The sequence below is a fragment of the Rhododendron vialii genome, chromosome 3a, assembly GCF_030253575.1.
Source record: "Rhododendron vialii isolate Sample 1 chromosome 3a, ASM3025357v1".
Classification (NCBI taxonomy): domain Eukaryota; kingdom Viridiplantae; phylum Streptophyta; class Magnoliopsida; order Ericales; family Ericaceae; genus Rhododendron; species Rhododendron vialii.
In genome coordinates, this window is record NC_080559.1 from 24490835 (window position 1) to 24515874 (window position 25040).

The 25040-nt window shown below is 38.6% G+C and overlaps 2 protein-coding genes and 1 non-coding gene across 6 annotated transcripts; all 3 read left to right on the forward strand.

The window, feature by feature from the left end:
• Window positions 1–8588: 8588 nt before the first annotated feature.
• Window positions 8589–11441, forward strand: LOC131320616 (uncharacterized). 3 transcript variants are annotated; one of them, XM_058351364.1, is made up of 3 exons: window positions 8589–9091; window positions 9827–9962; window positions 10739–11441. In XM_058351364.1, exons 1-3 carry the CDS (start codon window positions 9021–9023, stop codon window positions 10853–10855), a joined length of 324 nt encoding a protein of 107 aa, XP_058207347.1. In that variant the 5' UTR covers window positions 8589–9020; the 3' UTR covers window positions 10856–11441. The 3 variants fall into 3 exon arrangements, with proteins under 3 accessions (XP_058207347.1, XP_058207346.1, XP_058207345.1); XM_058351363.1 differs by lacking the exon at window positions 9827–9962; XM_058351362.1 differs by lacking the exon at window positions 9827–9962 and having other exon boundaries at window positions 10755–11441.
• Window positions 11442–15832: 4391 nt separating this feature from the next.
• On the forward strand, window positions 15833–23520 carry LOC131320618 (protein NRT1/ PTR FAMILY 5.1). Of its 2 annotated transcripts, none has more exons than XM_058351366.1 (4): window positions 15833–15974; window positions 17727–17944; window positions 19173–19729; window positions 22225–23520. In XM_058351366.1, the coding sequence occupies exons 2-4, from the start codon at window positions 17747–17749 to the stop codon at window positions 23102–23104; spliced, it is 1635 nt and encodes a 544-aa protein (XP_058207349.1). In that variant the 5' UTR covers window positions 15833–15974; window positions 17727–17746; the 3' UTR covers window positions 23105–23520. The 2 variants fall into 2 exon arrangements, with proteins under 2 accessions (XP_058207349.1, XP_058207348.1); XM_058351365.1 differs by lacking the exon at window positions 15833–15974 and adding an exon at window positions 16960–17165.
• Window positions 23521–23652: 132 nt separating this feature from the next.
• On the forward strand, window positions 23653–23760 carry LOC131321546 (U6 spliceosomal RNA). The gene has a single exon (XR_009198577.1). It is a non-coding gene; the product is annotated as a U6 spliceosomal RNA (small nuclear RNA).
• Window positions 23761–25040: the final 1280 nt, after the last annotated feature.

Genomic DNA, 25040 nt, shown 5'->3' on the forward strand with positions numbered 1-25040 from the left:
ATTATCGCACTCCGTCTACTCTTCTCATGTTGAACACATTCATAGGCCTCTCTTAAATTGGGAAAAGGAATACGGCCCAACACTTGTACTCTAATTGGATCATATTCCACATCAAGGCCAGCAAGAAAGTCATAGATACACTCCTTATCAACCATGTACTGAAAAGTATTTGCATCAGTAGTACAAACAGCTTGAAACCCTTGATAATAATCAAGTTCCTGCCACACTCTATTCAATTCAGCATAATACTCGGCAAGAGGTCGATTGTGTTGATCCAATCGACGGAGTTTCTTTCTTAACTCAAAGGCCTGAGCATCATTACCTTTTTGGGAATAAGTTTGTGCTACAGCCAGCCAAATCGTATGAGGTGTGTCTAGAAGCAAAAAGGTATGGCGAATGGTTGGAATCATAAAGTTAAATAGCCAAGTCATGGCTAAAGCACTCTGCCAAGTCCATGTCTCAAATTCGAGTCCAGCAGCTGTTGGTTTTTGAACAGGGCCTATGATAAATTTCAACAAGCCACGGGCAGTGATAGCCAAAGTAAAAGTGAGAGACCAAAGCAAATAGTTGAAACCATCCGACTTAATATGGCAAATATCGAGAGGAGAGTTATCCAGAGTCCCAACACGACTCAACTTATTCCTGGCACTAGAGGAAGAATTTTTGGGATCCTCCAACATATCAACAGAAAAGTAGCAAAAGACTACGAAAATGCCGCAAGTAAAAAAAGGAACGAACTACCAGACAATACCCCAAACAGTGGAAATAGTGCAGAAATAGTGCCGAAATACCTCAAAATCAGTTTTGAGTGCAAACAGTGACCTATTCCAACCCGTATGAACTCAAAATCAACATACCTAGCGTCTGAAAGACCAAAAATCGACCTCGAATAGCACAAAACCCTGAAAATGAACCTGTTCATGGTCAAACAGTAGTCATATGAGGTCGGAAGTAATTGTGGTCATCGGTGAGTACTTTGAGGTAGCTGGAAGTGGTCGTACGGCTTCGGAATTGACCATGGAGGTGCCGACAAGGTTCGCTAGAGGTCAGGAGTGTAGACGAGGGTGCGTAGCAACTGGGTACAACTGCATACAACAGGTTCTTAAACAACGTCGATGTCTTCAGCAGATCTAGGTCTTCAAATGGATCTTCACCTCTTATCAGTTGATCGACGAGGATTAACGAGGTTGGAGCCAGCTGAAGTCGCCTAATTTGCCTAGTTCAAAATGTGCTCTGATACCATGTAAACTTGTGTGTTGGTCCACATAGCAACCCAAGAGGGGGGGTGAATTGAATATCTCAAATATAATGCGGAATTTTAAAAAACTAATTGACTGATTATTCAAGATATTCTACCACAACTTGTTATTCAATAATATATCAATTTACTCATGCGATATAGATATGCAAAACTAAAAGTAAAGAGAGTAAGGAAGAGAAAATCGAACACAAGGATTTATAGTGGTTCGGTCCGTAACTTCACGGCCTAGTCCACTCCTCAAGTGTCCAACTCGGGATTTGCTGCACTATCTCCAATAGTTACAATCTTCTAGCTTCGCGGGTGCTAGATAACCTTTACAACGAGCAATCTATCCCCAATCACTCCAACTAATTTTGACTCCGGTGCTAGTCACACCTAACCCAACTAGTTTTGACTCCGGTGCTAGTCACACCTAACCCAACTAGTTTTGACTCCGGTGCTAGTAACACCTAATCACCAAGTGATTTTCTCTCCAAAACCACTCACAAAAAGTAATCACTCACAAAAGTATGAATAAGGGTGTACAATCCCTTTTACAATAAAGATCAAAATAAGAACTCTCTCACACAAATGTAAAGATATCAAGATGAAAGCTTAAAATATGATTGATAGATTTTCAAGTGATGGCTCATGGCAATTTTCTTCAAGAGTTCTCTCTGCACCCTTGTCTTCCTTCTTTTTTAGTATTTATCCTTCAAGAACCAAAATAGCCGATGGAAAGAATCAACCTCCAAACTTGATTTCTTTCCTCCTAATTTATCTCCACCATTAATTCTTCCATCCAAATTTCAACTAGCCGTTAGGAACAATGAAGCTCCAAGTAATCTTTAATCTTCCTCCTTGATTAGCATTTTGCTTTCCATAAAATCCCTTGTAGCTAATTAAAAAATAGGAGAAGATTTGTCCTTAATCTTCCTCCTTTCAATTTATCTTGACCATTGAAGATAGTGATTTGGTGTAGCAATCTTCCCATGTGCACTTCAACCAAATCCTACAAAATAAACATTAAGGTATTCCAAATATCACAATATTAATTATATTTCTTTTCAATAAAACATATATTTTGTTATCATCAAAAGCAATAAGGTATTCCATAGAAACCTTTGGGCTAACAATCTCCCCCTTTTTGATGATGACAAACCATTAATGATTTTAGTCAAATAAAATTTAGAAATATAATTAGAGCAATAGAAATATACTCCCCCTCAATTTATGCAATCTTTTGCTTGAGCTTTTTCTCCCCCTTTGTCTTTCACAATATTTCTCCCCCTTTGTCATCAACAAAAAGAGCGCGGGAAGAATCAATAGGATCATCTTCTTTTAGCTTTCATAACACATTTCTTCCCCATATGAGTTTGAAACTCCCTTCAAATTTGCATGTCCAGAATTGTATTGCGAATTAAACAGATAAGGTGCACAAGCCAGTTCCACATCCTTTAAGCCTTCTTTATTGCACTAAAACTTCAAACTTCACAAACAATTCATAAATTGCCTCTACTAGAAAAACTTGTTAGACATTAAGCACAGTAACAATGTTTAATAAACTTAAGGAGGATTAATCACCATATGTTATCATAGAGCCTTATCCATTTGAGAAAAGATATTTTCACATAAGCTTTACGAGAGTAAAAAAAAATTTCAATTAGCAAGAGTTAATAAACAATAGATAACTCATCAAAATCAGTACCTTCAAATCAATTATAGAACCTTGGGCAACTAAAATTAACAATTAATAATCATACCATATATACGACTCTGAGTTGACTCTATTAGTCTGTTGAGCTTACTCCATTGCAGTAACTCATCTTTTTCGCTGTCTAGCTGTAAACCATCTTTAAACATTCACCTTTGAGCACACGTCAATCTACAAAAATAAATCATATGTAGTTCTTTGGTACCCACGATTGCTTGGGTCCATGAAGGTTAGTAACAAGATGCTTAGGAACCCATATCTTTTTCGTTCCAACACTCATATTTTTACGAATAGGACAAGAATATGATAAATGATCATTCATTCCACAATAGTTGGAAGAAGTGTAAGAATGACTAGAAGAAGTTGATTTTATAAAGAAATTTCGATAAAACTTTTGCTTTTTAGTGGGATTAAAACCGACGCCCGCTTTGTCAAAAACACATCTTTGTTTTCCAAGAAGTATATCCAAATTTTCTTTTCCTTGAACAAACTTAGAAAGAGATATTTTCAAATCCTCAACCTCATTTTTTAAAACATCATTTTCAAGTCTCAAATTATTTTCAAATTCCAAATCCTTTGCAATCTCTTTTGGAGAACAAACTTCTTCAATTTTCCCTTTCAAGTCATCTTTCTCATTTTTCAAACATTCATTTTCAGCTAAGAGGGAAAAATTAGTCTTTTTGAGAGACTTATATTTGGAACTCAACTTCTTAAACTTGGAATGCAACTCTTCAAAAGCATCTAATAGTTCATCATAAGTAAATTGCTCATCAAAATCATCACTAGAGTTTACCTCTTCCTCACCATGTACCATCAAGCATAGGTTAGCAACTTCTTGGTCACTATTTTCTTCGGAACTACTCAAATCAATTTCTCTCAATGCTGCAAGCATTGCTCTTCGTTTTGCCTTTTTCATTGACCTCTTGATTCAAGGACATTGTGATTTCAAATGGCCCGGCCTCTTACACTCGTAACATATGATGTCTCTTTTCTTGCTATTTTCTCCTTTGGATTCATCTTTTTCTAAAATTCTTTTTGCCCTTAGAATTTTTCTTGTCATAGACTTTGTGAGCTTTCTTGTGATTACCGCTAGATCTTCATCACCGCTTGATTCAGAGGCATCTTCACTTTCACTTGATGTACTTGAAGTTGAAATTTTAAAAGCAATATCCTTTTTCTTATGACTTCCCTTATCTCCAAAATTCATCGTGATTTCATGAGTCATAAGAGAACCCAAAAGCTCATCCAAGCTATAATTTGTGAGGTCTTGTTTGGCCTCAATGATTGCTGTCACTTTTGGCTCCCATTGCTTTGGTAATGACCTAAGAATCTTTCTCACAATATCAACATTAAAGTAAGACTTTCCAAGAGATTTCAAGCCATTAATAATATCAGTAAAACGAGTAAACATGTCAGAGATGGATTCATTAGGCTGCATTTTAAACAATTCATACTTATGAACAAGCATGTCAATTTTTGATTCTTTTACCTGACTAGTACCCTCGTGCATAACTTCTAACTTATCCCAAATTTCCTTAGCTGATTCACATGCAGAGACTCTATTAAACTCATTAGGATCTAATGCACAATATAATAGATTCATAGCCTTAGCATTCAATTCAATTCCTTTAACATCACTCGCATCCCATTCTTTTTTCTCTTTAGAAACTACTACTCCATTAACGGTTTTGGTAGGACGGTGCGGCCCATCAACAATAACTTTCCATAACTTGTAGTTAGTTTGAATATAAATACGCATTCTAGCCTTCCAATAATTATAGTTAGACCCGCTAAATAAAGGAGGTCTATTGCTCGATTGACCCTCAGGAAGGAAGGTGCCATAAGGGGTTGCCATAGATCTTACCCTAAGACGATTAAGTCAAAAAAATAACTAAAGCCTCGCTCTGATACCAATTGTTGGTCCAAATAGCAACCCAAGAGGGGGGGTGAATTGGGTATTGTAACGCCCCGAATTTTGGGTACGTTAAAGGGATAATTTTATTACAAAAATAAGAGAGAGTCTGTTACATCAAAATAAAAAGTGTACATTTAATCAACAAAAGAGGAAGCTAGGATTCCTAGTACTACTCTTCCGCCTGCTCTTCCATCCTAGCAAGTTCCTTTGCTCCGAAAGCCTCCAGAGTGTACAGCTCACCATGTTCGTCTGTGAGGTCTGACACATTATACCGGCGTCACCACCAATATAATATGTCAGGGTTACCAAAAAGGCAACACCGTGAGCTACAACGCTCAATAGGATAAACCTTACCCACCAACCTTAAACTTACAGACGATTCAACATAATACATAAGATGAACGTCAACAAATAACAATAACACACCCACATTCATTGATTAGCGTTGGTGTCCATGTCTTTACGTGTTTCTCCTACGCGACTCGTCGTAGACCGTGTCATCCTTTTCATATACCGTTCAACCTTTCAAAAAAACTCTTTTGTTCAACACACCCAACCTCGGTTCCGTCGTTCCGGGTTCCCGAGTATCCTCACAATGGTTCCGCCGCAGCGGGTTCCCATTGGCACACAATTGTATTGGCTCCTCTCTGCGAATAACCAAGCCACACACCCAACCTCGGTTCCGCCGCGCCGGTCTCCCAAGTATCCTCACCATGGTTCCGCCGCGCCAGGTTCCCATTGGCACACAATTGCATTGGCTCCGTACCGCGGATAACCAAGCCACAATTCAAAACCCTCAGTTCCGCCGCTCTGTGTTCCCGAGTATCCCACAATGATTCCGCCGCTCCAGGTTCTCATTGGATTTTTCACACGCACACACACACAACTCACATAATGCCACCAAAACCGGTCATTATGTAGTTTCAAAATATTTCCTTCCTCGGAATACATTCCCTTTCATTAACCACACCCTAAGTGTCATGTTTCTACTTTCGTGGTTCTCGTGTCTCGTCTTCATGCATAGACTCCGTTGTAGGACAAAAGTAAGTATGAATCATTCATCGTAAACCAACTCTATTTTACACCACAAGTAATGCTAGCAATTTAAGTAAGCACGTTCATAACTCCTTTAAACATCAAAATACGAATACTTGGATTCACATGGTAAATAACCTACGTATTCATCGAGTAAGTATGGGTACCTACATTATACTTAGGAATAGAGATAAGGAATTCCTACCTTACTTCTTGGCGGTAGTAACGGCTTAAGAACGGCAATCGGTGGTCAAACGGAGTAACTTCCTACGGTGGTCTTCCGGTAGCTTTGAAAGAGAAGGTTTCTCTCGAAACTTGATCTTGACTAAACTACTTAAACTTTTTGGATCGAAGGGTGGCCGAGTGGCGGCTTAGTGGTGGCTTTGGATGAGTTTCTTGAAAAACACAAGAAGAACTCAAGAACAAGAAGAACAAAAGAAAGAACAAAGAAATTCTAGAGAGAGAAGTTGAAGGATAGAATGGTGTGTGTTGAATGGCATGGAGGTGGCTCTATTTATAGCCAAAATTTGAACTCCCTCTCTCTCTCTCTAAAGGCCAGCCCCCTCTCTCTCTCTCTCTCTCCATATCTCAATCTTTCAAATGTCAAACTTGATTGAAAGCTTGATGGGTTAGGTCATGGGGCTACCTAGGCTTGCATGGCTAGATTGTGTACCTTGGATGGGATTTTGGAAGATTTGGTGGATGGAAAGGAGAGTTTGTACAAGATTTGGTGCTTAAACAACCATAAAAGGACAATGAGAGGATAGATTTGGCTAGGAAGAAAGATACACCCATGGATTTTGAAAGATGTAAGAAGATCATGGTGATTAAGGCATGTACAACCCAATCTTCTTCTTTCTTTCTTCCTCTCTCTCTTTCTCTCTCCCTCCCTCCCTCTCTCTCTCCCTCTCTCGGCAATCTCTCTCTCTCTCTATCTCTCTCTCTCTCTCTCTCCCTCTCTCTCAAGTACACTTATATATATATATATATATGCATATAATAATATAAAAGTACAAAAGTACAAGATTCTTCTAAATCCAATAACCATTAAACAATCCTAATTAGACACATGTTCCCATTAAACTAATAAATAGAGTACTCTAGGAAATCTATACCCATATATAATATTATATAAATGTACACATGCCTATATACACCTAGGTACCAAGAATATAAAGCCTAAGATTTCCCCATTAGATAATAATAAAAGTACTAGTACTAATCTATTAACTAAGGTACTAAAAATCTAGGGTTTAGATTTACTCACATATTCTAATGCTTAAAAGTACATGGAAAATCAACCCTTGAATATAAAATAGGATCCTTGTACTTAGTAGGAAGATTTGGGCTATTACCCAATGGATAATAATTCCCCTTGTGGTTAATAACCAAAGGACAAAGATTACCCTAACTTCTATTGACCAATGGGTAAAGGCAAAGGTTCAAAAGGTTCAATTAGTAACTAGGTGAGTTTTGGTTGCTTGGTTCCTCCAACGAGTTGGTTAGAAACTAACTAAATTGGTCAAGTAGAGTTTCTAGTCGAGAGTTAACAAATGACCAAAATCTAACTATGACGAAAATAAACAAGAAATCATATAGCTACTCAAGAGAAAATAGGTAATTGGAAATAACAACGAGATTTTTATTCGATGAAAATCGGAGTTGTTACAGGTATCTCAAATATAATGTGGAATTTAAAAAAACTAATTGATTGATTATTCAAGATATTCTACCACAACTTGTTATTCAATAATATATCAATTTACTCATGCGATATAGATATGCAAAACTGAAAGTAAAAAGAGTAGGGAAGAGAAAATCGAACGCAAGGATTTATAGTGGTTCGGTCCGTAACTTCACGGCCTAGTCCACTTCCCAAGTGTCCAACTCGGAATTTGCTGCACTATCTCCAATAGTTACAATCTTCTAGCTTCGCGGGTGCTAGACAACCTTTACAACGAGCAATCTATCTCCAATCGCTCCGACTAATTTTGACTCCGGTGCTAGTCACACCTAATCACCAAGTGATTTTCTCTCCAAAACCACTCACAAAAAGTAATCACTCACAAAAGTATGAATAAGGGTGTACAATCCCTTTTACAATAAAGATCAAAATAAGAACTCTCTCACACAAATGTAAAGATATCAAGATGAAAGCTCAAAATATGATTGATAGATTTTCAAGTGATGGCTCACAGCAATTTTCTTCAAGAGTTCTCTCTGCACCCTTGTCTTCCTTCTTTTTTAGTATTTATCCTTCAAGAACCAAAATAGCAGATGGAAAGAATCAACCCCCAAACTTGATTTCTTTCCTCCTAATTTATCTCCTCCATTAATTCTTCCATCCAAATTTCAACTAGCCGTTAGGAACAATGAAGCTCCAAGTAATCTTTAATCTTCCTCATTGATTAGCATTTTGCTTTCCATAAAATCCCTTGTAGCTAATTAAAAAATAGGAGAAGATTTGTCCTTAATCTTCCTCCTTTCAATTTATTTTGACCATTGAAGATAGTGATTTGGTGTAGCAATCTTCCCATGTGCCCTTCAACCAAATCCTACAAAATAAACATTAAGGTATTCCAAATATCACAATATTAATTATATTTCTTTTCAATAAAACATATATTTTGTTATCATCAAAATCAATAAGGTATTCCATAGAAACCTTTGGGCTAACATTGTGAAAAAAGGAGAGCCCACAAACTTGGGTTTCTCTCTCACACACTTTGTATATATATGGACAAAGGTACAAGTACAAATATACTCCTATGTAAAATATACATGACAAAATAACCCCTAACAATTTAACAGTTACACTATATTGCTCAGAGAGCAAGACATCCCCACTTTTTAGGATCGAAATGCATCTAGATGAAGCTAATCGGAAGGTTATACCTTTCTTGAATCCTACTTCCAACTGCTAAAGATCCATCCATTAGATTTCTGTATTTGAGTGTGGGCTTTTTGTTTCTAAATTGAGTGGAGAACTTTAATGCAATAGCGCCTCAAGTATTCAGTCAAAATACTGATGAAGCTGTTTCTGCCTCTACTTCAACAGTTTGCCAAGCTTATTATGCATACTATGCCTGAAGGATACATGCACACTAGACGAGAAGATGCTTAAAAATCCTAGGCAGATCTATGCACCTAGTCGTCTGTATCACATTATTGTGCGGAAGCCCTTCAGGTATACACGGGTTTCTTGCAAAATTTGAACACCAAGCCATCTTTCATGATTTGAGACAATAGGAAAAGACTTAGACCGTAAGAAACTGAGAAGCTGGGGAAGATGCAGGAATATATCCCAAGGGCCGTTTGTCGGGGGATATTATATAGTCCATTTACTCCGTTTGTCCCCTAACACAGTTTTGTTTCTGCGACTTCGTTACAATTTTAAGGGCATGAATATACTTTGATGTTGCTGATTCTTTCTTCGACGCGAGTAAAGAAAGAGTTTCACCCTCAAGGAAGGTGCTGAAAGGCTACTTCTGGCTTTTGAACGAAGAGGCCTTCTCTTTAGTGATGGAGGCCTTTTCTGGACTAAAGCAAAAGAAAATAGGTTTCGGGGGATCATTGATTAGTACACCTCTGGTGCTGGTAAGGTCGGGACTGTGGTCATCCGTCTCCGGTTTGCCGGCCGATAAGATCTCTGAGATTGACCAGCCAGCTGGGTTGGTTTGGCTATCCTATTGGAAAGCCAGATCCAACTGACCGCGTATGAGCTACATCTTACCATCTGCCTCTTTCCACGGAGTCCCATTCTACATGTCCATACTGGTATCAGTCATGTGATCCTTAGCGATGATATTCTATTGGTTGTGTTCTACCAACTTTTCGAGTTGTCACGGGGAAAATTAGACATACTCCCAAGCCAATCATATATATCCATACAGATTATATGACACAAGACCTGTGTTTGCAGGTTACGAAAAATTCGCCCAATGGTGAGGACATCGGTACTGGTTGATGGGAGATTTGAGCACCTAGTCCTGTCTTGCAACTTGACTTCTGACCATGCCATTATTCGGATAGAGAGAGAATCCCAAAGGGCTCTTGATGTAAGTTTCATAGTAATCCTTGGGAACCATTTGGCAGGTACCTATTAAAGCAACATTTATGCCTATCGGGTAGGAGGAAAGAAAATAGGAGGGGAATTCTGCCAGTAAGAAATGAATTTGGTTACATGGATTGGCAGATTCCTCATTAGTACGAGAGTAGGTATTTATATTGGAAGTTGGGATGTGCTAATAACTAAAATATACAAGTCGCGTGTTCAAACCATAGAAACCAAACCAAACTTAGCCTTGTTTCCCATTCTATTCAAGTCAGCTACGTAAATTATGTTTCACCATTTCTTTCTAAACAAAACCGAGCCTTGTGTCCCAATCAATTGGAGTCGGCTACGTAAATCTTATTTTTTTGTTCACTTAGATCACTTGGATTTGGTAAGCCCAAAACCTTCCGCATCATGGCCGCCAATTTTTTATACCAAGGGTCATATGTTCCGTTAAATTTACCAATTTATTTCTTGTTACAACACCGTCTCGTGGCAATTTAGGCCTTCCCCTCAGCTTAGTATGCCCATTACCATATGTAAATGTACTAGTCTTCGTTGTATGTGAAACATAAACAGCATTTAAAGTTCTCTTTTCTTGCCCTCCTATATATGCACTGCATGGTTTTACCTTGTGTCTCTTCTAGTTCTGAACTAATAGATTGTCATGTTCAGATGGTCAATAATTTTCCGCCTTTGCTTTTCCCTTTTTCTTGCCCACAACTATTGATTTTGTATTTGTCTTTTGTGGCTTTGGGTCATGATTTTCTTTGAATTTAGTTAATGATGGAGACAGAACAGATTATGGAGATTCCGGCGCAGCAGAGGATGCAGCGGCAGGTCTCTCTCGCCAGAGAACACAATGGGAGTACAAGGCAGCCTTACGAAGGGCTGTAGCACTAGATGTTCCGGAAGCTTACTCACCTTCTGCATATGGAACCTTCGATGAAATAAATGAGGAAGGGTATAGTTCCAGCAGTTTACGGAGAGAATTACCTTTCGTGTCATCCAAGAGGAGGAAAGAGAGCTGGGATGATTTGGCCGGTCACCTTTTGACATTTATGAGTCCCGGTAGATGGTACTGAAGAAGTAGTAGGCCTTTGAATGTTTGGCTAAATGAAGGTTTGTGGGATACAAGTCATTTTTTCATTCATACCAGCCTCCTTTTTCTCCTTGAAAATGTTGTCTGTACTAAATAGTATGATTCTTGATGAGTTCAAAAGGGCTAGTTGCTTCAATTGTATCAGCAGATATAATTATAAAGAAATGTGGATTTTCATGACTCTTTTAGTTGCCTTTGTGACTCTTACATGAATGTCAGAGGAAGTTAGAAATGGAAAGATAGAAACCAGTTTTGATGTGGATGTAGAACACATGTTAAAAGAGATGCCACCAGTGCAATTTTAATCCTGTTCTCTCGATACAGCTACTTTGGGTGTAATTCGTCATGGGAAAAAGGACAAGGAAAGGGAAATGCATCTTATTTTCCAGGGACAATTACATACCAAATGTTCGCCAAAGAAAACATATTTTCTTCTCACTTTCTAATCCCCCGGAGGGTGGAATTTTTTTCCGACATGACAATTATTTGTAATGTTCCTCTCATATGGGGTGAGACCTACACATACAAACAACTACGTATATTGAAGATCCGATATATGTGAGAGGCATTACAAATAACTGTTGCATCTATAATTTCCTCGAATAGTTGAGGAGTTTAGGGCTTGGGATTAGGATTTAGGGTTAAGGATTTAGGGTTTAGGGTTTTGTTGTAAAAAAAATTAGATTTTTTGAAAATTAGGTTAATAAGGTTAATATTTACATATATTTTTGATTACGAGGATTAATTAAAATATTTAAAGTGTTTCTAACCTCCTGATAACCACCTAGTAAAAAAAAAAAAAAAAGGGGATAATAATCTATTTATTTGTTACTTGAAAAAAAAATCTTTTTGTATTTATCTTATCCACCTTATCTCTCCACTCCCCTTCAAACTCTCTCTACATTACATTACGGCGGACGTTGCGAGATTCACATTGACGTGTCTTACTTGCCAGCAAATTAAGGCCAAACACCAGAAACCGGAAGGATCACTTCAGCCGTTGCCTATCCTGAGCTGAAAGTGGGAGCACATTAACATAGATTTATGGTTGGATGGCCGAGAACATTTAAGCAGAACGACGCCATTTGGGTTATCGTATACGCCTGACCAAGAGCGCTCATTCCTTGTCTTTCTTTACTCTCATCACAATGCGTGCTGAAAAATGAGTTTGGAGCACTACGTCCCCGAGGTGTCCAGTCCAGTCGCACAAAAGTTTTCTCCTGGCGTTTCAACTTCAGCAATTTTCCCGCCATAAGAAACTAGATAGTAGTTTTATCGCCAAAAGAAACTCTCTGTGACCGGTTACCTAACTTTCTCTCGCAAAATTGAAATCAAATGGAAGATGAATGAGGGATTGGGAGATGCTGCCCCTTTCCGATCGCAAGTTCTCTGCTTCCCTTCCCACTGCACCGATTTCGAAATTGAATACCCCAAGTCAAAACTAAATTCAAGAATGCACTAAACCCTCTTTCTGGTATTCTCTTGTGTATCTGTATGTTATAGATGCTTGCGTGTGCCTTACTGCCTTTTGGTTTCATTGTGGCTTGAATTTATTTTATTTTTGGGTTTTGCTTTCATCGTCTTATTGGCCACGTGCTAGACCTACAAGTGGATTGTGTATACATTTTATTTATTATTTATGGAATGATTGTGAAATGTTTATTTATCAGTTTCAGGTTGCTTTGATTTTTGTTAGTTGCCCAGTTCTGTCGTCGGTCATGGTATGCTTACCGGTAGTTGACACGGTACTTCAAGTTTAGCTTAAATGTCATTTGGATAATAGACCAAAACTCGGGGATTTGATGAATCGACTTTCAACCTTTGCCAACAAGGCTAGTTTTGTTGTACTCCATTCTGGGTGGTTGGCATTGTGGTTGATGGGTTTGGTTAGATACTTGTAGCAATGTATTCAATAATAATGGTAAAAGGCTATTTTGGGCCCTTGAAATTTGAATACAATAATGTTGAAAGGCTATTTGGATACCGGTTGGGCTGAAAGGTAAGTCAAGCTGTACAAATTGTCTATATGACCAAGTCCAATTTTTGTCGGTCTGTGCGGTGCCAGTCTCAAATTTAACAAGGTACCATGCCTAGATTCTGAATCCTTCTATTCTAAAGCAAATTGAGGTTTTTCTCCCAAAAACTAAAGCTAGCTAACTAACTCTTGAAGCTTATCCCTGTATGATCGTGTCAAGTACCTGTTACTAATTTTGTGCCCCATTTTGGTATGTTTGATGGGTCCTGATTTCCTGTGAATCAGTGACTAGGGGTGTAGAAGCGGTCACTAGGCTAAGCAAACCACAAACGAGAAAAGTATTTTCTTGCTGGTGACACTGACCAAATGTTTGCGAGCACTCTCCGGGTTTTCTAGTTGAGCCCGTTCTGCATTGATACTCCTGACTTTTATGTTGATGATTACTGGAAGAAGTGAAATGAAATTGCAAGCAACATTGATCGAGCCAGACAAACACAGGCTGGATGATTGAAGGTGTTCACCTGGGCTGCTGTATAAAGAGTGATGCTGTTAAGCTAGTTTAGTTATACGTCCAACGCATGATGCTATCTATCACCTAAAAGCTTGATGGTGGTTCTCTTGTTGATCAGCTTAATATGCACCACAACTTTTTATCTGAGGAAAGAAAAAGATGCTTAGACCACAGGTGTCCACAGCCATCAACCATCATGGTGTCGGCAAGCACTTAATCAGGACCGGACAAGGAACAGGGGAGTCATGAGACATAACATATGAGGATGTGACCGGAGTATCAAAAATTACTGTTATTGGCCGCCATTGGTGCACTTTCTTTGTGGTACTGTAGCTCTGTACCCAAAGTTGACCTCATGCTTTTGGTCTTCATTTTCCATTAGGTCAACAAGTTGAAGGCCTGTAATAATTTTATGTTGCTTATCTCAAGGCTGAATCAGCAACCGATTACCCGAATTTTTAGGTCACTGCAATATACTGGGTGGGGCGACTGTGCTTTCTATATATAGGCCCGCATATAGTATTGATGTACGTGTTTTCTCAGTCACACATTACAATATTAGATATAATTTTTATTGTTTATAAAGTTCTCAGTCCCATATAGACTTGCTTTCACCTGATGTTTCTTTTCTTCCAAACCCCGTTCTGTGCATAAGAATTTCAGGGTTAAATAAATGATTCCCCAGTGGTGCCACATCTTAGCTTGATTAGACCGTGACAGTGTACTCTAGACTAGAAATAAAGATTAACTTCTCCGCCCCATCCTGTAAACCATCCATTGATACTTCATAGTGATAAAGAAATTACAAATTTGATCAATATGTTTGGAGGAAAATCTTTGTAGCTTCCAAGTGAGTAAAATTATGTGATCATGATAACTAGCTCCATTCTCAAAGGAGACCTAAATACATCATCTGTCATTGGACTTTGAGTTCAAATGGCTGGAAACTTATTTACAATGAGATTAGTGGATGTCCTTTTGAGTCCATGTCAACTTCAACATTCTCAAACAGTTACCCTTTCTTCTTGCCCAAGCTCCAAGTTGCAATATGCCAACACATTTACAACTCATTATCAATCTTGTTTGATAGTTCAGTACTTCAGTTCAGTTGTAAGCAAAGGGTTTTCGAGATGCCAAATAGATACCCATGAATAGCCTGGAAATTTGTCCTATAGGTGGAACATCATTTTCTTTCAATGGTCTTTACTCCCATATATTTTGGAAAATACTATCTGCAGCATCTCAAAGGATAAGCCATTTACAAGTAACTGATGTGTGTGATTTCAAATCTAAAATTACTCTCTGTAACATCTTGAACAGCGAATATACCTTCAACCCTTTTGACTAACCACCCGATGACTTGACAACTAAATTGATGCCTGTGATTTCTTGTTGAACCTAGTCTGGAAGGTTTGTGGTTGGAGAGAAGCAACAGAAGGTCAGCCACTTGTGACTTGTAGACAAGTCTTCATATGAAACCTTTCAATCATATTGGGCAATTATTTCTTAATGTGCAATGTTGAAGAGGAATCTAATACACCTAGGTTTTGGACCTAGTCTAGAATGTGGTCCCATATTGAGATGAGCCATATATGGTTGGGTTGCTGTTGCCACTGCCCTCACTGCCATGCAACAGTTTTTGTTAGTTGTATTAACATGGAGATATTGAACCCTAATTTTTCTGTGTGCGTTACTGGGCCATAGCATGTGGGCGGGGGTGGGACTATTGAACTCTAAGTTTGCTAACCCTGGTAAACTTGTATTACATGTATAGATCAAATAAATTTCATGGTATTGTTTATGTGGTGATCTAGGTGTGTGCATATAAATATACTTGTTATCGATAATCTCTAGTAATAGGTAAGGGTTTATATTGTTATTCTCTGATGAGCCAAATAGGTGGGTGAAAATCTAAGATATGACCTTTGGATAAAGACAATGCAACTTGACACCAATTATATGTACTGATATTGGCACTGCATTGACCTCTTAGATTCTTTCGTCCTTGATGATTCCAAAACAGTCATTCTCCCAATTTGCATTTATACTAATGCTGGTTCGTGCATGTCTCACCCAATGCTTTTCCACATTGCTTGGCCTAAGGAGACTGTGGTCCATTGCCTGGTCAATAATTTGGTAAGAGGCTCCCTTATAGTTTGTTCCGATCGAAGTGCTCAATGGAATGTTGAATGTAACTTACTTGAGTGCTCAATGGAATGTTAACTGGTATTTTTAGCTTTTTAGAGTCAACTTTTGCAGTATTTCATTCAACTCGCTCATAATGAAGTTCTGATTAATTCAATTGCCAATTGTGAACCTGCCACCGTGACAGAGATAACTTTCAGGTGATCTGTAAGCCACATAGTAATTCGCCTCTTCAGCTGTGACGCGGAGGATGGTTTACAAAGGTCTTCAAAGGTGCCAAAAGGTAAACATGTCTGGAAACCAACAAGATTGATCGAGTTGGCTAGAGGTCATGACTATCATAGATTCATAGGCATAGTAATGGGTTTAATATTTCATTCTTCACTTTCACTTAAGCTACCTCTTGGGCTTACATCTGGTTACTCTGGTATTACATGGAACATGTGTAATATATACGAGGGACTTCAAGTACGCACAGATTTGTCGGGCAAAAGCACCAGACACCCTCCTCACCAAAAAAAAAAGAGTATGATCCCATTTGATGTAAAAAGGCAACTTAAACCTTCATGCTAAGTATAAACTATTCTCTCTTTTTCAAAATTTAAGACCCTTCTCGGAGGTACTTTAGGTGTATTGTCTTCTTTTATTGTGCAGGGCTGCCTTTTTATTTTGTATTTTCTTTAACTCAGTCAAAGGAAAAAAAAAACACATAATTCCATAGCATCCACAAAATTCAGGAGCTAAACACATCTTTCGCATACTGTATAGTAGGGTGATCGGGGCTGATGAGGAGGTGAATATGAGATCAGCTAAAGTCGCACTTATAATTTGAAAATTGATACATGCAAAATGTGCACTAATTCAGAAACTCCCCACTCCCAGTGCTCCCGCGGTGAAGTAAGAATGAGTTATGCCAAGATCTTCGCGCATGATCGGGGCATGTAGTTTTGCTTTAGTCTTAATTAGGCAAAAATTAGGAACAACCATTTTACACCACTTTATACGCACAACTAATGGTTAAACCTACCATGTGATGATGGACTCATCAAATAATCTGTAAACAAAAATGGGTGGTGAAGTAAGAATGTTCTTAGCATTACTAAATTTAGGTCCAATGGTTTCTGGAAGTGGGCTCCAATTGCCAAAATAACCATTAATACCAAAAGTGATGCATGGAATTGGTGAATTGAATGTGGGTTCTCTGATACCGGCTGTTCTGGTAAGCCCGGTCCTAGTTGCACTGCCTACTTATAGCAAACGTTGCAGCCACTGCATTCCAGAACTACTATCTTCTCTTAGCTCAGTGCTCTCTCTCTCTCTCTCTCTCTCTCTCTCTCTCTATTGCCACCAAACCTCTCAAAATTTTCTCCAATGGAAGCCAAAGACTACACTCAAGATGGCACTGTTGATCTTCATGGCCACCCCGTCCTGGCTTCGAAAACTGGCAAATGGAAAGCTTGTGCTTTCCTTGTTGGTATTATCTTCTCTCTAATCAACTTTCTTGTTTTAGTTTTTTTATTCCATTTTATTTCTGGGTTAACTAGTAAATTCTTGAACAGCCAATCACAAGTTCACAGCTATTTTATCCAGTTTCCTTTGACCATACTTGATAAACAAATACAGCGCTACTAAAGTATAAGGTCATTACATAAACCATATCCGCTGAAAGTTGTGATTGGATCGTAAATTTTTTTTTTTTTTTTGATCCGCGATTGGATCGTAAATTTGACAAGAGATTTATTGAAAGAAAAGAAACTAACAAAGAAGCCAAAGAAATAATTTTAGCTTTTCTATTTGTTCTTTTCTTACATTAACCTTTCCTAACATAAATCTCTCCCCAAAATCAAAATCCAAACAAAATCTATAGAGTTCAAACCACAAATTTTCCATTTGTTCCTATCCGATAAAATTCAAGACTTTTTTGCACCTTGAGTTGGAGGAAAACCTCATCCTTTATCATAAATGGATGGATTTTTGTACTTTGTTCTGAACGAAGCTCTCCATGATGATAGACCATGGCCTTTTGCTTTTGCAGGCTATGAAGCATTTGAGAGGATGGCCTTCTATGGAATAGCTTCGAATTTAGTGGTTTACTTGACGACCCGACTTCATGAAGACACAGTCTCATCTGTGAGAAATGTGAATAACTGGTCAGGATGGGTGTGGCTGACGCCAATCCTAGGCGCCTATATATCAGATTCTTACCTTGGTCGCTTTTGGACCTTCACATTGTCATCTCTCATTTATGTCATGGTATGTTACTGATCATTTGTTAACCTTCAAAAACCATCTTTCATTTCTCCTCTAGAACCCAAACAATTTTCTTGTGTGCATCATCTTGCTGAACCATTTATGCCATGTGGTCCGGTTACATTATTAATGGCTTTTTTTGGTTTGCAGTTATCAGAATCAATTTTGTTGTGAACAATTTTTAAGGACTTCTGAAATTTGTTTGAAAGAGACTAAACCACCTAGTTGGCTTGTGTTTCAGTTTGGGCCAATAAGTCTTTTGATTTATGCCCGTGGGGACCAATGAATGACCAATTGAATGCATGAAATGATATGCATTTAGGTTATCCACAAGTTTGTGATTTGTGTTGAGCTTTGTGTGGTAATTACAACTCCTTCTCGTTGCAACCACAGTATGCATAATTACTTTCTTTTAAATCTTGAGTTGACAGGAAAAGAATTGAAAATGAGTTTGAATTGATCAGAAAGGACGTCTATTTTGTTTTCGTAGTTGAAAACAACATAGTATCAGCATTATTGTGATAAAAGGTTGGTGAAGTGTTGCAACGGCCTGTAATTAGATTTCTATTCCCCTCCACAGGTCGTATCAGAGATTTTTTGGATAAACATTCGCTCCCATTTTACTCTCATAACATGTTGAGGAACTACTATTAAGGTTGTATTTGGGTCTTGGATTTGCATGTGCATAAATCCAATTCAGCACGAGGGGAAATCTATGGTGTCTTGAAAGTACATGGCAACCAATTTCCTCGATTTTTCTGGAACATTTACTATCCAGCTCGGTATAGTTATGGCTCTGAATTGACTGAAAAAATCCATTCAGAGGTACACCCAACTGGTTTCCCTAAAAAATGTTCGAAATGCTGCATAGTGCTGCATTCATTTTGAATGCCCAAACAATCCACCAGGATGGCAACACTGCATTTCTAGACCAGTAGAACAAGGCTTCAGGAAGCGTTTGGTCTCGGGTTCGATTCCCACCCGCACGCTATCAGTTCTAGTGTTGGGCCAACCTACATGGGACTTTGCCCCGCCTTTAATTGGGTCCTTCGCTTGTGAACGGTGAGATTAGTCCCCTAAAATTAGTTGGTCTATTAGGCCTGATTCCGAGTTATTGAAGTAAAATACACCACATTTCTGGACACTTTCTGTGAACTTTTCTTGTATCTGAAAATGTGACTATCTTACAAAAAAAAGAGTAACCGTCTCAGTTTTACAATCATCTGAACAGGGAATGATACTTCTGACAATGGCAGTATCAATCAAATTCTGGAAGCCAGCATGTGCAAATGGAGTTTGCGATAAGGCCTCTCCTTCACAAACTGCATTCTTCTACTCCGCTCTCTACATCATAGCAGTTGGGGCTGGTGGAACCAAGCCGAACATCTCCACCTTTGGCGCAGACCAGTTTGATGATTACAACCCCCATGAGAAAACTCTCAAAGCCTCCTTCTTCAACTGGTGGATGTTCAGCTCGTTCATCGGTGCACTCATGGCCACCCTTGCCCTTGTCTACATTCAAGAGAATTTGGGGTGGGGATTAGGGTACGGTATCCCAACAGTTGGCCTTATATTATCTCTCCTCATATTCTACTTTGGGACGCCAACTTACAGGCACAAAGTTAGGAAGACTAGGAGCCCTGCTGGGGACCTACTTAAAGTCGCTACTGCTGCATTTGCCAACAGAAAACTCAGTGTCCCTAGCCACTCGTCTGAGCTTCATGAGTTCGAGTGGCAACACTATATTGATACCGGAAAACGCCAAGTCCACCACACTCCAATTTTCAAGTGAGTTTGATTTTTACTACCATTCTTAGTACTTTTTTCAAAGCTTCTTGGGTTTATTATTTGCATTGACCATTTAGGCCACTTAAATTGCCCTGAAGCACCATGATTTTAACCCCACTAAAACACTAAAATTTGACAATTTTATATTTTCTAGATGCAAGTTTTTTACCCCACAATCCCAATTTTTTGGTTCTGCCTTTGAATCTAGGAGATGAAACTAACTGGGCCAAGTTGGCTGTTAGAACCCTTACGCTTACACTAGGAGATAAACAGTTCTGAGTTTTGCGCCCCTTATTGCACCTACGGCCTCCCACTGGACCGGAACCAGAAAAAACAAAGGAATATAGATGGTGACATTACGACCTTTAATTGAACCAAATGCTCAAGTCCCATTTACTGAAAGGATATGGACTGGTATTAGAAGGAATCTGTAGTCCTGGACCTGCAAAGTTATTCTTTATCCTCTCAGTACCACAATTGCCTATGCACCAGAGGAGTAACTTGCGTGACCAATTTTTTCCACCCACACTAAAGGTGGGTTAGATCGGCTCTACCAATCACTTGATTGATATTCTTTTGGTTTGGAGTACCATGTCAGTCAGCATACTGTGTTTGGTGCGATCAAAGCGGGTTAGTTCAGCTCCACTCATCACGAGATTTTTACTCTGTTTGCCCGCGCCATATCAGCATACCAAGTGGGTGCAAACAAAATGGGTTGGTCGACACCACACATTCCCATTAGTACTTCACAGTACTACTGTATTGGGAGCACCATGTCAATGTAATTGAATTGGTGCTCCAGACCCATTGTGCCTTTGGTCTTGAATATTTTTGGTGCATAAGGTAGTGGGTGAGAGGACAAACAAATTCCGATTCATGTGCAAATACCCTGTATGACTAGGGTATCTCCTGTATCATGGGGGAAAGGGTGCAGTCCTTTAATCAATAGCTCTCATGTGCACTGTTCACAAGCAGTACTTTCCAGTCTTGTCTTAATGAAGGGTCAGTGTCTATTCACCAAGTTGGTCCTGAAACAGAGGATGTCACAATGGAATTGAAGACCTCCCCCACCGCCCTACTCTCTGACAACGAAACAAAACATACATGTGACATTCATTTGTGGCCTCAAATATGAAGGTACAAAATCCATCATCAATGAGATGGTCCTTCTAAGTTCTAAGAAATCATTGTACATTATAAATGCTGGTGTGAAAGTTATATTGGGCTATAGAATTGCTTATAGACTCTGGACTAGAAGTCTTTAGACTATGAAACTCTCCTGAAAGACTACTCAGATGCTTTCTTTTTCTAAGCTACAGAGGCGGAGCTATGTTGGGGCTCGGGGGGCCCCGGCTCCCCGAGCATCCAAGTTTTAAAATTTGTATTTTCTATACACCTGATTTTGAACATTATTGATAATTATTCATGTATACTTATAATTTTAATAATTTTGATTTGACTTGATAAAAAACCAGTTATTTTACCTCAATTCTCAATTTCTTTCATAAATAAAAAATAAGCTCGTGACAGTTGAAGTAGCCTAAAGAAAAAAACAAAATGATTAGTATACTTTAATTTCATTAGGCTAGAATCATTTCAATGTACAAATGTAATGTATAGGAAAGCAAAAACCTTATTATAAGTTTATGTTTTGATGAAAAATATATGTCGATTAAGCCGGTTCCCGGGGTCAAAATCCTGGCTCCGCCATTTCTAAGCTATACAAAAGAAGTTAATCAATCTGTAATCGAGTAGCTACAGCATTACTATGTTTGAATCTTGAACTTGCCTGTGGCATGAAACACAAGAAACTGAAACTAGTTGTGCTAGTCATTTATTGGTGATTAAACATGTAATGTCTCGAGGACAAATCTCCTCATTTCCAACCCAATCGTAAAAGATAGAAAGACAGTTTTGTTGCCGATATTTTATTTTTCCATCTTTTCTTTTCATTGTATTTCTCTTGGAATGTACTATATGGCCCACTTCTTGCTCTATCCAATCATAATCCTTGCTGCAACAGTAGGTATTCTCCTGACTCTAGTAAATCCTACATATAATATGTAGATTCATTTGAAAGTGGAACCCACCATCTCTTGTACTCCCTCCTTTCCAAAATGAGTGACCTTTTTGGGAAAGCGTGTCATTTCAATTGCTTATATTTTTCAATATGAATGTAAAAAAATATGCAATATGAATCTTGTTTGATAGATTTTATAATTAGTTGTATTAAACAAAGTTTTCAAAATCACATAAAACTTCATAAATCGAACGATATAGCATTTTAAAATGACACGGAGTCCCAAAAAGGTCACTCATTTTGGAACAGAGAGAGTATGTATGTATATATTTGTCCATGTCAGTTCGTTGGAGTGTAGACCCACTCAATGTATGGTTGGTTAGTTTTTTATGGAAGCTTTTATTTGTCTGCTAAATTGCATAGCAGCATAGGTATTTATTAGTGATTCCAAGTAAACTTACCATGATGTCCTCAGATTCCTAGACAAGGCTGCAATCAAGGAAGGCAGCCCTAGTAGTGCCTCCAAAACTCCATGCACAGTGACTCAAGTGGAAGGAGCCAAGCTTGTTCTGGGCATGCTCCTGATATGGCTAGTGACCCTAATCCCCAGCACCATTTGGGCACAAATCAACACCCTCTTTGTCAAGCAGGGCACCACCTTGGACAGCCGCCTCGGTACCACCTTCAAAATCCCCGCCGCCTCCCTCAGCAGCTTCGTCACTCTCTCCATGCTCCTCTCTGTACCCATGTACGACCGCTACTTTGTGCCGTTCATGCGTAAAAAGACCGGAAACCCCAGAGGCATCACACTCCTACAAAGGCTAGGAATTGGATTTGTCATCCAAATCATAGCCATTGCAGTTGCCTATGCTGTGGAAATAAAGCGCATGAATGTGTTAAGAGTGAACGAAACCGGGCCTAAAGACATCGTCCCCATGAGCATATTTTGGCTACTGCCACAATATGTTTTACTTGGGATAGCTGATGTATTTAATTGTATTGGATTGCTGGAGTTTTTCTACGACCAGTCCCCAGAAGATATGCAAAGCCTCGGGACGACGTTTTTCACTAGCGGGATTGGTGTTGGGAATTTTTTGAACAGTTTTTTGGTGACAGTGGTGAATGAAACTACGGGGAGGGGAGGGAGTAAAAGTTGGATTGGAAGGAACTTGAATGACTCTCACTTGGATTACTACTATGGGTTTCTGCTGGTCCTGTCTGCACTCAATTTAGGGGCATTTTTGTGGGCATCAAGTGTGTATGTGTACAAGAGAGAATCTACACAAGTGAAGGAGGGGTATGTTCAAATGGAAGGCAAAACCATAGACATATCTCCCTTGGGATTACAAGTATGAGAAAGTTGGGACATACCCGGAAAAGTAGCTTGAAAATTTCCAGAAAATAAGCGTATGGTGTAGAATCTATTGGCAGATTGAGGAGTCGCCTAAATGAATCTAGTGAATCTAGTCCACACGCTATGTTTCTAGGAATTTCAGAATACTTCTTCCAGGTATAAAGTTCATGATGAAAAGATTTATGCATTAATGCATGAGATAGGCGGTATGATGTTCAGTGTAACAATTCGATCTTTCTAATATGATCGAAGAAAACGATATTTATAATTGTAATAATTTGGAAAGTTCCAATTGTGTGTAGTGTGTGTAGTATGTAATCACAACTCTGTGATGGGTGCTATTCCCATTTACGACATCTATGTCGATAGAGTTGGATGTAATTCATCGCAGAGATATTAGTATTGTGTTTTAGTTTCCATAGTCCTGTTACTTTTGGTCTGAATTTTACTACTTTTGGATAGATGAAGTTCTTCAATCAACTAGAATTAGGTGGGTTGTTTTTTTTCAATCTAATATCACAGCTAACATTCAACCTAGTATTCGAAAAAGTCTCTTTGGAGACATCCGATAAAACTGGAATGATACAAAGAAGATTAGCTTGGTCCTTGAATAAGGATGACCCAAAAATCGAGAAATTGTCCCCAAAAAAAATAATTTAAAAAGGCACAAGAAGGAAGAAGAAAAGGGAAAATGATTATCCATGACATGTTTTGATAATTATTACCCGTCAAGGACAAGCTAAGAAAAAGGAATATTGGCCCACTTCCTAAAAACCAATATATACTACCAAAATTATAGCCAGAACTTGGAATAATCTCTAAGAGCCCGTATAGAAAGCATACACAGAATGATTGGTGGCAGTTGGTGGTGCTGTTGTCACTGTGGTGGCAATTGAGCCCATTTTTCTACTTGAGTCAAAATTTTGGAAATTAGTGGGGTCAAGTGACCGATCAAGTTTCCTCCCTCTATTAAATTTGTTTTTCTAACATGTTATGGTTATATTGTTTGAAAAGGAAAACATGTTCTGGTTATCCGACTAGAGTTGTCTCTATTGGCCAAGAGGTTTACTCCCATCCTGGATATTTAAGTTTGATTTGTGGGGGTAGACTAACCAGTTATTTAAGAGGTGAAAGTTCATGTGGGTAGTCCTATGGACACGTTCGGTAGTCCCCCGCCTAACTGCTTCTCACTTCTTTCATTCAATCTCATAAGATAGTCAAATATTAGAGCAATGAAGGTATAATTTAGGGAGGGATTTGAAATCATCAGAAGATAAAAAAGCAAGGACTTAGGGTTAGCCAGTGGCTATGGTCCGCGGACAATTGCCATTATTCCTTTTTTTTTTTTTAGAGAAAGATTGCTAGTTGCTACCATTGTTATTATGAAGAAGATTCCACAGGATCTTAACTCCCCCAAAAAAAAAAAAAAACAAGATTTAAGAGGATCAAATTACAGAGATTCAGAAGAATCAGAACAGTGAGACACGGGAGTAGAAAGCACCCGAAACAAACCCAGGATAAAACAACTAAAGCACAATCAACAACGACGAATGTGACTTGCCTGAACGTTCGCCAATGAATGTCAACAGTCCGCCAATGAATGTCCGACGGTCCGAAACAAACACTTTACGGATCATGGACAATGGCCATTCCTGAATAAACTACATTCTGGATTGTTAAAGAGTACAAGAAGAATTTGATTGCATTCAAAAGAAAGGAACATGATTGGACCCGAGCCTCATATATCTAATCACCTGCGCCTAACTTATTAGCAACGTAACTTTGACCCGGGACTACACAACTCTACCTTTAGTTAAAAAGAAAAGCACACTAGAAATATTTGATCAATTTTGTTCTCACATGAAAAGAATGACCAATGGATAAACAAAACTCGATAGACCCTAGTAAATTATGGCACGCTAGAAAAGGGAAAGGCA